Below are 18016 nucleotides of genomic sequence, written 5' to 3'. Positions count from 1 at the left end.
GAAGCATCAGGTGTGTGCATGGATACCATCTATTGTCTACCGCTGAGGAATATGTTGAACTGTTTGAACATGACGACAAACTGCTCGTGAGTGTACCACTAAACATTCACCCAGAGACGTTGGAGAATAAGTCTGCTGTTGTACCTACTGAGCTTCGTGTGGACGGGAGTTGTTCAGTGTCGTTAAAGCCGTCCATCCAGTCTCCTAAACTCGGTATCCGATGCCTATCCCTAAACCAGTTGTAGTATCTACAAGGACAGCAAATGTTTCCGGATCTAGAGTTCTCCCAGCCACAGAGACGATATCCCTCCAAGCAAACTAAGCAATGAAGAGACTTGACTACTTGTGAACTCTGTTCCAACCAAAGTCAACTGGTTATTGCAAGGTAATTTAATTAATTTGATTTCATTAATTAATTTTCGAGTTCAAGTGCTCCCGGTGATGGAGGAACTCATATTCTTCGGAATTGTTTAAATTTTCTTTATGTAGAACTATTACAATAAGAGTCTGGGCCCAAATTGATCCTTATGAATCCAGTGGATTCGCAAGTAATTCTCGCCTCTTGTATTGAAAGGTTGAAGCTGTCAGTCAGTGTACTAAGAAATCCCTCTGAAACATTCCAGCTAAAAGTGAGGAGTTTCGTGAGTTTTATCAGTTATAATAGTGTTAAGCGGATCCTTAAAGTTTTTGGTAATTCCCGGAACTCATCTGTTTTGTACCATTACATAGTAAAAAGTGTTCCGAGTAATACAGTTGAATGTGAACAGCTATTGTCATGTCCCGTGGATTCGGGCAAATATATTACAAACATGTGTTAGGCTTCTTCCCCCTTACAGAATCTTTAAAGTTTGTATTCACACGTCCATATCAATGTTAATCTGGTCATAATCATGGACACATAAGAAGGCATAAATTTTGTAATTTATGGTTGAGCATGCACAGACAAAATACAAAATGAATCCTGTACCTTGAGGATGAATTTAACTGCGTCAGGCGGTTCAGAAAAACCCAAGGCTACTCAGGTCGCCATCGTGCTTCACTCCATCGGCCTGGAGATATACAACAATTTCATGTTTGAAAATGATGGGGACAACATGAAGTTGAAACCCGTGCTAGACAAGTTCCGGGAGTATTGCAACCCGAGAAAAAACACGGTAATTGAGAGTTACATGTTCTGGGAAACTTAACAGAGAGATGGTGAGTCGATAGACCATTTCGTTACTGAACTAAAATCACGTGCAATGAACTATGAATTTGGTGACCAGAGAGATGTGATGATTAGAGAAAGAGTTATCTTTGGCATTGATAATAATCGCTTGAAAGAACGACTGTTAAGAGATTGAGCAGACCCCTCTCTAAATCGCGTGATTGAGATATGTAGAGCCTCAGAGGCGAGTGCAAGGCAGATTAAGGAAATATCTGAGCCCTGTACTTCTACAAGCACTAGTGCTGCCGCTACAGCTGTCCATGCAGTAAGCAAACGTAAACAATCGTTCGGTGGTAAACAACACAAACAACCACAGAAAACACAACATAAACAACAACACGCTGCTACGAGCAAATGGAAATGTAGGAACTGTGGCAAGTCACACCCTAATAATGAATGTCCTGCGTTTGGTAAACAGTGCCATAAGTGCGGTTAAACAATCACTTCATGAATATGTGTCGCGACGGTAAGAGGAATGGGCATAGGAACCATGTATGCCTTAGCAGAGAAGGACATTGATAATTTTAGTGATCTATTTATAGGAGAACTACAGATTGGGCAGACAAATGACACTTGTAAAACAGGCTGGTTTACAAGTTTAAAGGTAAACAATCAAAACATTCAATTCAAACTCGACACCGGCGCGGAGGCTAACGTTATGCCGTTAGCGTGCTTCGAGAAGCTGAACAGAAATCCTAAGCTTCAATGGACAAATATAGTGTTGTCGGCCTATGGTGGACACAAAGTCAAGCCTACAGGGAAGACTATTTTGAGGTGTAGAAACACAGACATTGAGATCTATATAGCTGATGTCAAGTCGCCACCGATTTTAAGACTTCGAACATGCAAGGAGCTATAACTGGTTGAAAAAACAGACAATAAATCGGACATGTACACAGTTCAGAAGGGACAAAGTGGGACACTTACCAAGTTGAAACTGATTGCCCATAATCAGGATGTATTCACAGGAATCGGTACGTTCAAAGGTTAGTACCATACTGATCTTGACCCAAGTGTTCAACCTTTTATACACTCACCCCGAAAGATACTTTTCAGTTTGCAGTCAAGGCTGCAGGAGATTTTACGTAAACTCGAAGCAGATGACGTCATCGCTGCGGTTGAAAGACCCACCGAATGGGTTTATAGTATTGTTCTTGTGGAAAGGAAAAATAGATCCCTAAGGATTTGTCTCGACCCAAGAGACCGTAATACGACAATCAAAAGGGAACACTACATAATCCCCACCCCAGAGGACATCTCTGCGGAACTCCACGACAGGAAGGTTTTTCTCGATCCATGACGAAAAGGATGGGTACTGGCAGGTCGCGTTGGACGAGCCATCTTCGTATTTGTGTACTTTCAATACGCCATTTGGCAGGTACAGATTCAAACGTATGCCCTTTGGTATAACCTCAGCGGGCGAATATTTCAGAAGAAGAACCAGGAACCTTCGGAGACATCCATGGTGTGAGGATGATTGCTGACGATATGATAATCGCAGCTAAGGATTCTGTAGAACATGACAACATCATTACCAAGGTGATTGAGAGAGCAAGGGAACAGAACATTAATTTCAATCCGTCAAAAATCCAATTCAAGGTGGACATGGTCAAATACACGGGCAATGTCACTACACAAGAAGGGCTAAAACCCGACGCAGACAAGATTGAGGCAATCGTATTCATGCCTACTCCCAGGGATAAACCAGCTCTACAAAGACTGTTTGGTATGGTGAACTATTTGTCTAAGTACATTCCGAACATGTCGGAAATTACCTCCCCTTTGAGAGAACTACTCAAAAGGACATCGCTTGGACCTGGGATGTGACACATGATCGTGCACTGAAAGTCAAGGACGTCTTCACAGCGAAAACTGTCCTCAGTTTCTTCGACTCTTCGCAAAACGGTCTTGGAGCGTGCTTAATGCAGGAGGGGAAACCAATCGCATACGCGTCAAGGTCACTCACGTCGTCGGAGAAAAACTATGCGCAAATAGAATAAGAACCGTTAGCTATTGTGTTCTCATGCGACAAGTTCTGATCACAAGCCCCTAGAGACAATCACCAGGAAACCTCTGTCCAGAGCCTCACCAAGACTACAAAGGATGTTACTAAGGTTACAACGGTATCAGATCAACACTACATATGTACCTGTAAAGTATATGTTTATAGCCGATACGCTGTCTAGAGCCTATCTCCCTACCACTGGGGACACCACAGAGCTCAACAAGGAGATGGAAGTCATGGTCCATGGATTGGTAACAAGCTTATCAGTAAGCCCGTCAAAGCTTGGCCAACTTGTTAATGCCACAGGACTGCGAGCTACATGATTTAGTCGCTACTGTGAAAAGGGGTTGGCCAATAGTGAAATCGGAGAGCCTCATGTCAGTACGCCCATAATGGACAATCAGAGACGAGATATTTGAGGCTGAAGGACTACTGTTCTATGGCGAGAAGTTGATCATCCCTAAACAACTTCGTCGTGAAATGCTCGCAACCATTCACGAGTGTCACCTCGGAATGGAAAAGTGCAAGTCAAGTGCTCGCGCGAGCGTCTATTGGCCAAACATGTCCTGGGACATTGAGGATTTTGTATCGCGATGTTCCACATGCAACAGATTCAAGCCCAAGCAGATAAAGGAACCTCTAATTCCTCACAAAGTACCTGATTGGCCATGGCAGAAGCTGGGAATGGACTTATCCCAGTTTGGTCACAGAAACTATCTTGTAGTAGTAGACTATTTCTCCAAATATCCTGAAATTTGCATGCTAGAGAACAAAACGGCTAGCAACGTTATCACCCAGCTGAAGTCGATACTAGCAAGGCATGGCATCCCAGAGGTCATCATGTCTGACAACATGATATTCAGTTCTAGAACATTCAGAGAGGAAATGGGACATAGAACTAGTGACGTCGAGTCTAACGGTCTTAGTGAACGGATGGTGCAAACCATCAAGAATTTTCTCAGGAAAGCTGAGGAAGACAACAGTGACCCATATATTGCAGTGCTGGAATACAGGAACACTCCGTTAGCAGGAACGGACTATTCGCCAGCACAGCTATTGATGAGCAGGAAGTTGATGTCAAGGATACCCACTCATTGACCCCCAAGGTTGCCCACAGTGCATCTGAGCAACTCCGATCACGTCATAATAGACAGAAATATCAGCACGATAAACGAGCCAAGTCATTTCCTCAGATTCGACCAAGAGAGTCTGTAACGGTTCGAGTTAACAGAAACTGGGAGCCCGCTCAGGTACGTCGGAAAAACACTAAGCCCAGGTCATTTATCATTCAGACACCAACGGAAGGGAGTACAAGAGCAACAGGAGAGACCTGCTCAGGACAGCAGAACCTCCACCTACTATCGTTGGTCCAGAGATTGATGAGCCAACAGCAACAACGACGAACACTACGTCAGAGCCGCGCACACCAGTATCAAGGCCACACGGAACCCCAGGGAAACAACAAATCTCCGATGTTCCAAAATCTGTACCAGCTGCTACTAATGTTTCGAACAGTGTGAGAACAGCAAGTGGTCGCGTTGTGAAACCACCTAGTTGGTTCAAAGACTATACTCAGTGATCACGTGTGTGTAAGACTGGTGGTAAAAACCAATCTCTACGGCGAGTCATGTGCTGGTTACCTCTGACTCCACAAACTTTTCAAGTGTTCTCATGTAAATCGTCTTTAGTTTGTTCATTTTCTACATTTGATGTTTGTTGATGAAAGGGCAACAGACAAAATTAATTTATTTTCATAAATTTTCAATGAGATCTTACTAGTCAAATCTTGTGGACACTGAATTTGAAATATAGTCATTTTTATAAACTTTGAAAGTGGACATTCAAATCTACATTATATTATTAAAATGAAATGCAGTGTAATTACTTTTTTCAAAAAAGAGAGATGTTGCATATATTGTGTTTATGCTACATGTCTGTCCGGGTCGTTCCGGTATGTCTAATCATTTAATTAGTATCACCTAATAAATTGTATATTATTGTCCAATCAGATTACAGTATTGAATAAACTCAGTATTTGTCCGCACCTCGTGTTTTGTACACACATTTCTGTAACAAATACCATCACGCTTGTGTGGTACCCTTCTGTAGTGACAATACTAATACAATGCTAATGTGGTACCATCCATACTGAAATTAGCACGATGCTATTGTGGTATCTGTTCATAGTAACCATAGCATGACGGTAATGGGGTGCCATCCTTAGTTACAATGGCATGACGCTAGTGATGTACACGTCCATAGTGACATTATCATGATACTAACGTGGTGTCTGTCAATAGTGACAATATCATGATACTAACGTGGTGTTTGTCCACAGTGATAATATCATGATACTAACGTGGTGTCTGTCCATAGTGACAATATCATGACACTAACGTGGTGCCTGTCCATAGTGACAATATCATGATACTAACGTGGTACCTGTCCATAGTGACAATATCATGACACTAACGTGGTGCCTGTCCATTGTGACAATATTATGATACTAACTTGGTGTTTCTGCATAGTGACAATATCATGATACTAACGTGGTACCTGTACATAGTGACAATATCATGATACTAACGTGATTCCTGTCCATAGTGACAATATCATGATACCAACGTGGTATCTGTCAATAGTGACAATATCATGATACCAACGTGGTATCTGTCCATAGTGACAATATCATGATACTAACGTGGTGTCTGTAAATAGTGACAATATCATGATATTAACATGGTGTCTGTAAATAGTGACAATATCATGATACTAACGTGGTACCTGTCCATAGTGACAATATCATGATACTAACGTGATACCTGTCCATAGTGACAATATCATGATACCAACGTGGTGTCTGTCCATAGTGACAATATCATGATACCAACGTGGTATCTGTCCATAGTGACAATATCATGATACCAACGTGGTACCTGTCCATAGTGACAATATCATGATACTAACGTGGTATCTGTCCATAGTGACAATATCATGATACTAACGTGGTACCTGTCCATAGTGACAATATCATGATACTAACGTGGTATCTGCCCATAGTGACAATATCATGATACTAATGTGGTGTCTGTCCGTAGTGACAATATCATGATACTTAAGTGTTGCATGTCCATATTGACAACATCATGGCACAACGTGGTGTCTGTCCATAGTGACAATATCATGACACTAACGTGGTGCCTGTCCATTGTGACAATATCATGATACTAACGTGGTGTCTGTCCATAGTGACAATATCATGATACTAACGTGGTGTCTGTCCATAGTGACAATATCATGACACAACGTGGTACCTGTCCATAGTGATAATATCATGATACTAACGTGGTATCTGTCCATAGTGACAACATCATGACACAACGTGGTACCTGTCCATAGTGATAATATCATGATACTAACGAGGTGCCCCTATATAGTGACAATAGCACGACACCATATGGTATCCATCGAAAGTGACAATACGTCGATACTAGCGAATGATCGATCCCTACTGACAATAACGCGAGGCTAGGTAATGCTGTTCTCTTATGTAGAACTCATCCTCCTAACCAGTCAAACAACCATCACAATATGTGCTGCAAGGGAAGTAACTCCAATAAGACATGAATGTATATAATATTTTCAGGTGTGTAAAAGTCGAAAACTTTATATTGGCGTAGATTTATGTACAGGCTAATAAGCCCATTATCATCAACACACGAAGTCACCAACAAATAGTGATAATTATATATAAAAGGACATGTTTCATAATTAAATAAAAGATTACACTGGTAAATCCTCGTCTTTTGTGTCCGCTGTTTAAGTAGAATTATTGAAAATTGATTGATTGTGAAGTTTCATTTAAATCCAACGGTCAGGAAATTAACATCAAAGACATAAAGTTATGTGTGACATGTCGGGGTAAGGGTAGATATCATTTTTGTGATTGATGGAAATACTTTTCAATGTCCAGTAACTGTCCGAAGATTTTCGTCTTCGTCCGTATTCCCATGTATATCTCTCGTGAGAAGGTGAAAACAGTTCACCTCTGATCACCTGCATCCTTCACAGTATCTGTAAGTTCTGTTTTTCCCACGGAGATTAATCGTTCAGTGAAGAATAAGTTCAAGTGGTACTGCTGAACTCTACTGACCAAATAAAGCAAAGAGACAGGCGGTCCGTTATCAAGGTGGATAGAAAAGGCGGGGGTAAATGTGTTTTACTCCTTTAAATATAATTCAAAAGTAGCCATATGTCTTCAGACAAGGCTGACCAGGTCTATAAGCAGTATGGCTCATATCTGCCTCTAAACAATTCCATATCACGCCCCATATCAGCTCTTCAACCAGATGCTAGTAACCATCCGGAATGTCTTTCCTCTCTAAAATCCTTGATGGACCTGTTTATCAGTCTCCTGATGACTGAGACAGTTCTGAAACAGAGATCCATGGGTATGTTGACTTATCTGTCTCCTGATGACAGAGACAGTTCTCAAACAGAGACCCATAGGTATGCTGACTTATCTGTCTCCTGATGACAGAGACCCATAGGTAGGCTGACTTACCAGTCTCCTGATGACAGAGACAGCTCTGAAACAGAGATCCATAGGCACGCTGACTTACCTGTCTCCTGATGACTGAGACAGTTCTGAAACAGAGACCCATAGGTATGCTGACTTATCTGTCTCCTGATGACAGAGACAGCTCTGAAACAGAGACCCATAGGTATGCTGACTTATCTGTCTCCTGATGACAGAGACAATTCTCAAACAGAGACCCATAGGTATGCTGACTTATCTGTCTCCTGATGACAGAGACAGCTCTGAAACAGAGACCCATAGGTATGCTGACTTACCTGTCTTCTGATGACTGAGACAGTTCTGAAACAGAGACCCATAGGCACGCTGACTTATCTGTCTTCTGATGACAGAGTCAATTCTCAAACAGAGACCCATAGGTATGCTGACTTACCTGTCTCCTGATGACAGAGACAGTTCTCAAACAGAGACCCATAGGTATACTGACTTATCTGTCTCCTGATGACAGAGACCCATAGGTAGGCTGACTTACCTGTCTCCTGATGACAGAGACAGCTCTGAAACAGAGACCCATAGGTATGCTGACTTACCTGTCTTCTGATGACTGAGACAGTTCTGAAACAGAGACCCATAGGCACGCTGACTTATCTGTCTTCTGATGACAGAGTCAATTCTCAAACAGAGACCCATAGGTATGCTGACTTACCTGTCTCCTGATGACAGAGACAGTTCTCAAACAGAGACCCATAGGTATGCTGACTTATCTGTCTCCTGATGACAGAGACCCATAGGTAGGCTGACTTATCTGTCTCCTGATGACAGAGACAGCTCTGAAACAGAGACCCATAGGTAGGCTGACTTACCTGTCTTCTGATGACTGAGACAGTTCTGAAACAGAGACCCATAGGCACGCTGACTTATCTGTCTTCTGATGACAGAGTCAATTCTCAAACAGAGACCCATAGGTATGCTGACTTACCTGTCTCCTGATGACAGAGACAGCGTCTGAAACAGAGACCCATAGGTATGCTGACTTACCTGTCTCCTGATGACAGAGACAGCTCTGAAACAGAGACCCATAGGCACGCTGACTTATCTGTCTCCTGATGACAGAGACAGTTCTGAAACAGAGACCCATAGGTATGCTGACTTATCTGTCTCCTGATGACAGAGACAGTTCTGAAACAGAGACCCATAGGTATACTGACTTACCTGTCTCCTGATGACAGAGACCCATAGGTATGCTGACTTACCTGTCTCCTGATGACAGAGACAGCTCTGAAACAGAGACCCATAGGTATACTGACTTACCTGTCTCCTGATGACAGAGACAGCTCTGAAACAGAGACCCATAGGTATACTGACTTACCTGTCTCCTGATGACAGAGACAGCGTCTGAAACAGAGACCCATAGGTATGCTGACTTACCTGTCTCCTGATGACAGAGACAGCTCTGAAACAGAGACCCATAGGTATACTGACTTATCTGTCTCCTGATGACAGAGACAGCTCTGAAACAGAGACCCATAAGTATGCTGACTTACCTGTCTCCTGATGACAGAGACAGTTCTGAAACAGAGACCCATAGGTATACTGACTTACCTGTCTCCTGATGACAGAGACCCATAGGTATGCTGACTTACCTGTCTCCTGATGACAGAGACAGCTCTGAAACAGAGACCCATAGGTATACTGACTTACCTGTCTCCTGATGACAGAGACAGCTCTGAAACAGAGACCCATAGGTATACTGACTTACCTGTCTCCTGATGACAGAGACAGCGTCTGAAACAGAGACCCATAGGTATGCTGACTTACCTGTCTCCTGATGACAGAGACAGCTCTGAAACAGAGACCCATAGGTATACTGACTTATCTGTCTCCTGATGACAGAGACAGCTCTGAAACAGAGACCCATAGGTATGCTGACTTATCTGTCTCCTGATGACAGAGACAGCTCTGAAACAGAGACCCATAGGTATACTGATTGATATGTTTTCTGACAATGTTTTCTCTTTTCTTATAGAGTCCAGCTCGGTGACTAAATGCCAGCCTTTGATGGAAGACAATGTGGGTGGTGGAAAGCTAAACAAAAAATCCAAGCAGAAAAATCTAGAATATTATAAGTAAGTAAAAGTAAGAAGGTTGATGTGTTTTCTGTGTTCTTGAAGAGATTTTTGTTGTGTAAAATTCTTTTTTCACAACAAACATCTTTTGCATTTTGCTTTATAGTATAATGGGGTTGAAATCTCTAAAAACCAGAAGCTTCTGAGGTGCTGTAAGTAGACATTTTAGAAAAGTTGAAATAGGTTTTGAAACAGAAATGAAAAGTTGGACTCGCCTTATATTCAACCTAAAGGTGTTAAAGTAAACCAGAATAATGTTATTTTTACCGCCTACAATCTCAACGGATTGAGAAACACAGATCAATTGCCTCCTACTAGTGCTATAAACCATCTTAAACCATCATAAATCGGACACGTGACTGGAACGTGACTCCCATTGTACCTAAAGGCCTCTATTGCAAATACTCATGGAATACTACAACAAATATCAAACCGAGTATCGTGAACAATATAATGTATATTAAATTTAAATAGTCGATTATACTTTTTTGTGGTATTTTGATATAAGATTTTATTATTCTATGAAGAAAGTTAGCTTAGCCTTAATAAGAAATTCGTAAATAGGGTCTAGATCCGGGTCTCAAACTTACATCACGCCAGCCTTGGCCGTTTTTAAATATTAGTGAACAAATAAAGAGGACGTTCTTCCGGTAACCAGGACATTTCCTCCAATGCCTTAACTGATAATGTAAGTATAGAAAGCAGCTTCATTCACGGGTTACACTAATGACATTGTGCAGGTTATGATATCACATATGTGGTTTATACCACATATTTAGTCAGTATGACTTTGCTTCTTATAAACATACCTACTCAGTATACACTTACATATAGAATCTTTCAAGTTTCCGTTTTATATGTAAATTTATGAAACAAGAAAGTTATTTTTGTCAAAAGCTCGCTGAAATGAAAAAAAATAACTTCTGTAGCAGATGGAAGCGAATTTATCATCCTTTCTATCACACGATAGATGTTTTTATTGCTACACGTACGTAACAGTTGTGGTATCGCACAACGCACCTAAAACTTCGTGCGCACATCGTGCATACTTAGTGCGCACAACTGTGCGATACATTCGCACATTCTGTGCGTTTTTTAATGATTGGCTATTATTACGGATTGAAAATCAAACGCTCACATGAACTTTAAAATTAATCGGTGATTATAAAAGTAATTTCTCATTCGACAATTTTCGAAATAACGCTGGACCTGCATTGATATAGTCTTATCGTATATAATTTCACACCTCAGAAAGTGGCGAGTAGTGGTACCTGTATACAGTAATCACGTAAAATTGGAATAAATACCATCTCTGTATACTGTGTTTTGATACATCATTGCAGGATGTTATACGTACAATAATACGTCACTCAGTTTTTCTTTGCTAACATTAGTATAGAACACGGGTAACCACAGGTACAGCCCTGACAGATCCGGATCCGTAACAGCTTGGTCGCCCGAAGATTACTTTTTGTTTACAAAAAGAATGGAAAATGAGAGTAATACAAAAGTAATGAAATAAAATTTCCTTTCTGACCGTATGAGATTTATAATGATTCATTGCTGTGACGTAAAGAGACGTCCATTTAATGTTTACATATATGTATATATGACGTGTGTCTGTACACTAAGGCTGGTCACGTGTGGCTCTTCGTAAACAAAACACTTAAAATTAGGAGTGTATCTAACTATTGTGTATCTGATATATCTACAAGTGTCCAAGCTATATATTAATGGCTTAATTAGCACTTAGTTTTATTGGTATATATTTAGTAAATAAATATATCCTATCCCACACTTATTTATAAGTCATTTCTAAATTTATAATTCATTTCAACCACGATAAAATCGCACATTTATGCGATGGAACTGTACAACGTGCGCACAAACTGTGCGATAACTTATTCGTCCGATTTTCCTAACGTGCGCACATTGTGCGGACATCGTGCGTACATCGCACATCCTGAAACGTTGTGCTATCCACAAATGTAAAATCTTCGTAACGTCATTTAATTATCTAAAGTGACGTCACCAATCGCTGTATTTTACAAATGTAATACGCACAAATATTACATTGGTATGTTCACCGAGTCAAGAAGCAATCGTGATTTAAAGGAGAGGACTTCGATAGTCTTCAACAGAAGAAATTAGAAAAGAGTTATTAATATCTGAATCGATCAAAATTAATGCTAATACTTAAATGTGACAGGCACAGTACTTTCAACGGAAAAAAACGATAAAAAAATCCAATTTAGCGAAAGTATACACATTCTGATATAAGTCAGTTCTTTTAGGAACTTAAGTCATTAACTCAGTTAAATCACTGTAGACATTACTACCTACTAGTCTTCTGATAGATAAAATCATGGCTTTGCTCATCGTTTTGATAAATCTTGATGTTTTTCATCGGACATGTCACTTTTTATCTACACCCTGTAAAACATTGTATTAGAGTGATAGAGAATATACTGCTACTATTAAGATAACAATTAATGTCAGAGACATATTTCCACTGTAAAATACTTAATGATAGGACTCTCCGGTTATTTTATATCACTTTTAAATATAACACCGAATTTCAGTTAACATAATCTCCCTGAAGTAAGAGAAACAGGCGGTGATCTGTCTGCATCAACCAGAGTTGGAATACTCAGTTAATCTCTACAGCTGTTGCGAGTTTTTTCCAACTTATGCAGTCATTCTTGTTGGTCCGGATGAAAGAGCAGGGAGGGTCTACCTGTAGGGGCGAAACCAGAGAACCAGGGAAAAACCCGAGACGCCTCGGTGAAATATGAATTTATTAGCAAACATGAATATAACCACAATTTTCTCCATTTTGTTGTATTAAAATAACCGAAACTTATATTGCTATACTGCACACGCCTCTAAACCAATAGGGTTACTTGTAAGAATTCATAAATCTTCCATTTATATACATACCTTTTTATATCATTAAAATTTCTATTTTTGATAGATTTATGAATATAACTTTTTATATAATAAAGATTTCTATTTTTCACAAATAAGACTCAAGACCAAGTGTACAATTTTTACTTTCCCATCTTTTATTTTTATATATTATCTAAACATGGTGTAGTAGAACAACGAAACATCAACCACGGAACTATTGTTATTTGAAGTGACACGTTTTTGTAATTATCCTACTGATATGAAATCACGATTAAAAAAATCTATACCATAAATATATAAGTTTACATACATTCCTCTAAATATCAACAGCTTCTATGAATTTCCTTCAGTGCCAACTGTTTATCTGTGAATGAAATATCTCAGTCCAACAGTGAAATACTGATATCATTCAGTAATACAGCTAGAACAGATTGCTGCCACTTATCATTGTCCTGGTGTTCCACTTGTTTTCTTTTATTCTTTGTCTGTCCTGTCTGACACAACTTGGTTGGATTCCCGTAACATGTTGTCTTATTGTGTTTTCCGTAAATCCAGTCATGATTTTTTCACCTGTGTTACTGCGGCCTAGAAAAGATACAATACTGATCTCCCCGTTGTTGTTTCCCGCTGGAACGCTGATCACGAGGAGACGGTTTGCACTTTTTACATTCATTACTTGCTATTATAAATGATGAAAAGTCGGATTTGGAGCTAGCAGTTCCTTGTGCATTATTGCACAAACACTCCAATTTTTCAACTCTCTTTGACGGCTTCATCAGACTAGATACTCCCATGGTGGTTACTGATCGACCCTGCTTATCTTTTACTGTAGGATCTGCGCCATGCTTGAGTAAATATTGGAAAATCTTGTACCTTGACGAGGTTGTATCTATGGTTGGTTTAGAACATACCTCCAGTTCCATATATGCCTTCATTAGAGGGGTTTGTCCATTTCTGTCGGCGATATTGACATCAGCTCCCCCATCCACCAAAATCTTCACTGATTTGTATTGTCCCCTCATAATAGCGCGGAAAAAAAGAGTGGAAGTGACTCCGTCATTCATTCTTTGCTTGAGGTTTTATTCGACACTTTCTTCTACTTGGTTTGCGAGGAAACTGAGACATAAATAAGACAAGATCCCTACTTATAGCTCTTTGGTGTCGTGACGTAGAAGTCTTTGCTCACAGTTTGTTTTCGGTTTCAGGTTGTCTTATAATAGGTGTAATCACAAGATATAAATATCGGACCGACTGTTCCTTGTGTTCTCCGCTGGATAAACAATTTTCCACATTAACAAATGCAAATAATACATAGATATTACAAAAGACATTCAAGTCAGTATCGATGACAACTCAAATAATAGTATAAAGATTAACACGGAGGACTTTGAACTTTGCGTAGTGTCAGCATATACTACTTATCAACAAAATCAGATATGTAAAAAAAATCTCTGTCTGCCCAAATAAGTAATGTCGCATTATGAGTACACAGATATTAAAAGAACAACCGGTTGTTCTAGGTAGGAAGATGTTTTAGTACAATTAATCGTTCCTCCGGGAAACAACAATGTGGAGCTGAGTATTGAGTTTAAAAGAGTCATGACCGGATTTGCGGAAAACGAAATAAAACAACATATTCCTGACCAAATTGTATCAGATAGGTCAGGCGAAAAAAATAAAGGCAAACATGTGGAACATCAGGACAGTGATCCGTGCCAGCTACCTGTGTTGATGAATGATATCAGTATTTCATCTCCGGACTGAAACATTTTACTAACAGACTGGGTGCATTGCAATTACGTATTGTGATTAATAAACATTTAATAAATCTGATGGAGAGGAAATTGTAAAAAAAAAGTACAAGGAGAATAAGACAAGGTGTTTCAGGAAAGTAAGCATTTTCTGCTTCAGCGACGGCACCGGCCATGTTAATCTTGGTCAATCCAATCTTGGTAAGCCACGTCACATTCTCAATTGGAAACATAAAAGGGAAATTAAAATCATAACGCTTATCATATATATAATGAATAAATATCTTGGTGATCAGAAGGTGAATTATAGAACAGAATTTTTTTCTTAATATCTTTAATACATGCCGAAGAACTTTTGAAGTAAGATAATGTAAATAGCTATTTTAAGACGTTATATAAGCAGAGTAGAGTGAAAAAGATGGCATCCCTGCAGAATGAGAAAACAAACTCACACCAGGGCGTCTTCACAGACATCTTTTTAAGGCAGTCCAGGTGAACTAAGGTATTTCATTATCATTGTTATAAATGTGTGTTTAGTTTTGAGCGTGAACCATGTTTATCGCGATAATTTGCTATTTTGTTTTTTTAAGTGAAGCGAGAATCAAGACTGATACTTGAGCAAGTATTTAAAAACAGTTAGCAGCGTGTCTATGTTGCACAACAATAAAATTAACATGAAATGCCGAGGTTACTGGATGTCTAGTTATATTCAGATGTCGCAGTGTTAATATGGCTACCTTTTGTAACTGAACTCTAAAAAGGAAGGTCACGAGTGTTCAGGACAATTCCTGTAAATGACAATTATTTGTGTACAGTGATAATTCACAACACGTGTTTGGTCTGTCAGGCTCCATGTAATTCTCTAGTAATAGTAATTTATATAAGCAGTATCGTTAGCATTATGGAAAGGGTTTTGAAGTATATAACATGAGATTAATATGATATATTAATTTAGTAATTGAAGTATTGCAGCGGTCACATTAACCAGTAATGCTATACTTCTGGCACGTGATACTTATAATCCCGGGTGGTGGACTTCGCCTTTGTTATAGTCCTTGATTCATATTGTTTACCTCGGTTTTTGTATCCCTTTCAATCGACACCAGTCTGTCAGCTTAACTCTACAAGGCTACATCGGTTTCCAAAAATACCAAACATACACGACCAACACCAGCACCCAGTCACTTATCCAACAGGCAGTAGAAAATATCCCAGGTAAAGATTATGTTCCTCTTCAATTTTGAAAGCAGCCTTTCAAGACCATTGCACCAGTACTTAGATGCTAAAGTTGAAGCCAAACACAAAGCTGGTGAGTTCGTAGTATTTGGCGTATCATTGTCTACCACATCTCATCCTGATCAGTTTAGGATACAGGTGTATGAGTCTGATTTGACGTTAGTATCCAAAACAAAATCTTTTCAGAAGATGAAATCAATATAAGTGTGATTACAAGCGTTTAAATTTTCATTTCAGTATATATTCAGACCAATCCTAAGAAAATGGACAATCTGCTGAAATATTCAGACGCAGTTCAAACCTAGGCTAGACGGTCGCGTTTTGTGTTTCGGGTTTCTATGACAACAATTTCAGAAAACGGATACAATGCCAGGGGGTGAGCTCAGTAATAAATTGTTCATGCATACATTAGGGATTGGCTTATGAGCATCTCAAATGTTGGGATTTCCTCAAAACGGGAATATGTATCAGAGGGCCCAGTGTAGCTTTGCCCGTGTCAGTGTATAATGCGGGGGTAAACAGTGTCTAACAGTGTAAACAATCCTAATACTCAAATGGAGGGGGTGCAAACCACGACTCAACGAAAAAGACCCCCAGAACAAATTCCTCGCAGTTACGAACGACATTGAAATTTGATAAATTGAACTTATATTGAGAGACTTATTAATTGTTAAAAAGACACCAAAGTGCAGCTGTTGCGTCCTTCTAGGACTCGTTAGTGATGACAAGGGCCTAAGATTTTAACCTTAGGACGATCCAAAGTGATTAAAAGAAGAGTCAAAATCTTGACGGGAAGGACCAGCAACTCTATCGATAAATAAATTTCGGAATTTTCCTGTATCAGACCATTTCAGAAGAACGTCATCTACATCTGTATATACTGAACCGGACCGCTATTTGAATGAATTAAAACATGGCATGCAGGTTAAGGCAAACCGCGGGGACTTAAAGACCGCCAGCAGTGTTTACCACATACTGTCTTAAAGATGGTACAAAAACAATACAAGTGAATATCACCGTTAATAATTTAGAGTTGGATACAGTAGAGACAAACAATCCTTTAAACTGCATCATACAGCTGTTTTGCCCTTCTAGGACTCTATAAATCTTAAAATGAATAGAATCTGGTTCACACGGATTAGAACTACAGTGAAGGGAATCTCCAGATTAAAAATCAATTATTGAAAATCCGACAGTGCTTGTTTGTTAAAACAAACATCAAAAACGTATTTCGGATACCGCTCATACATCTAGAGGACTACAATCTCTTTGATATATTAAGGTTGGAGAGCATTATTACTTTGACAGAGTTTTGCCAAATTGTTGTTCTATTGCATGTCATTATTCGTGGAAGTCAACACGGCTCGTTCATTGTATACTGGACATTTTAGTGAATATTGGTGGGGAATAGAATATACATACGACGTTGAATTATCATGTATAGCAAAAAAATAAAATGTGAAGTGACGTTTGTAAGGTTGCATTTTAGACAATTTCCATACTGTACATTATCTCAACGTGTAAAGTGTATTCTTTGAAATATAGTTGTGAAATACTATAGTGAAGCTGTGATAGATAGATGATTTGATGATTTCATCACTATTGTATAGCTAAAGCTTTCTTGCAGAAAGATTAACACAACCCTTGTTTAATTTAACCTCTTCATTACATATGACATTTCAACGAAAAAATAAGAGTGGGGTAGGGGGATGTTGATATGTTGAAGGAGAAAAAATGAGAATGCCATCACATGCGTGTGAAGGTAAGATAGGAGAGAGAGAGAGACAGAGAGAGAGAGAGACAGAGAGAGACAGAGACAGACAACAGACAGACAGACACAGAGAGAGAGGGAGAGAGAGGGGGGAGGGAGAGACAGAGAGAGGGAGAGAGACAGAGAGAGACAGAGACAGACAGACAGACACAGAGGGAGAGAGAGAGAGGGGGGGGGGGGCATTGTGATTATGTCGGAGGATCGTCGTTAATAACGGTAAAGTATGTTTGGTATAAATTATAGACATTATTAGAAGAAATCAATTTTGCAAAATGCTTAATAATTGAAATTCGCCTCAGTACGATGTTTTCTTTAAAAATACCATTCCTTACAATTCTTAGAATTGTGAAGAAAACTTGTATATAATTGAACTTGTCTCACTTTGCCTGTGAAATCATAAAGATACACATATTGAACGAAAATGAACTTTTCGGGCAGTTCAAAAAGCCCTGATAAAATTAAGTGAGACTTTC

General features: G+C 39.4%; 1 protein-coding gene across 1 annotated transcript; it reads left to right on the top strand.

Annotated features, from left to right (window-relative positions):
- The first annotated feature begins 3773 nt into the window (after nt 1-3773).
- On the top strand, nt 3774-4310 carry LOC132563630 (uncharacterized protein K02A2.6-like). Its single transcript, XM_060228405.1, has one exon. It carries the CDS (start codon nt 3774-3776, stop codon nt 4308-4310), a length of 537 nt encoding a protein of 178 aa, XP_060084388.1.
- Nucleotides 4311-18016: the final 13706 nt, after the last annotated feature.

Source organism: Ylistrum balloti, unplaced genomic scaffold (genome assembly GCF_031769215.1).
Source record: "Ylistrum balloti isolate Yb309-2 unplaced genomic scaffold, AGI_CSIRO_Ybal_v1 Utg369570, whole genome shotgun sequence".
NCBI classification, from domain to species: Eukaryota; Metazoa; Mollusca; class Bivalvia; order Pectinida; family Pectinidae; genus Ylistrum; species Ylistrum balloti.
The sequence above is the reverse complement of the archived record's forward strand: the minus strand, read 5'-3'. Positions and strand labels throughout refer to the sequence as shown.

Excerpts from the sequence above, each read along its gene's own strand:
- LOC132563630 (XM_060228405.1), top strand. The coding sequence starts at position 3,774 with ATGTCCTGGGACATTGAGGATTTTGTATCGCGATGTTCCACATGCAAC.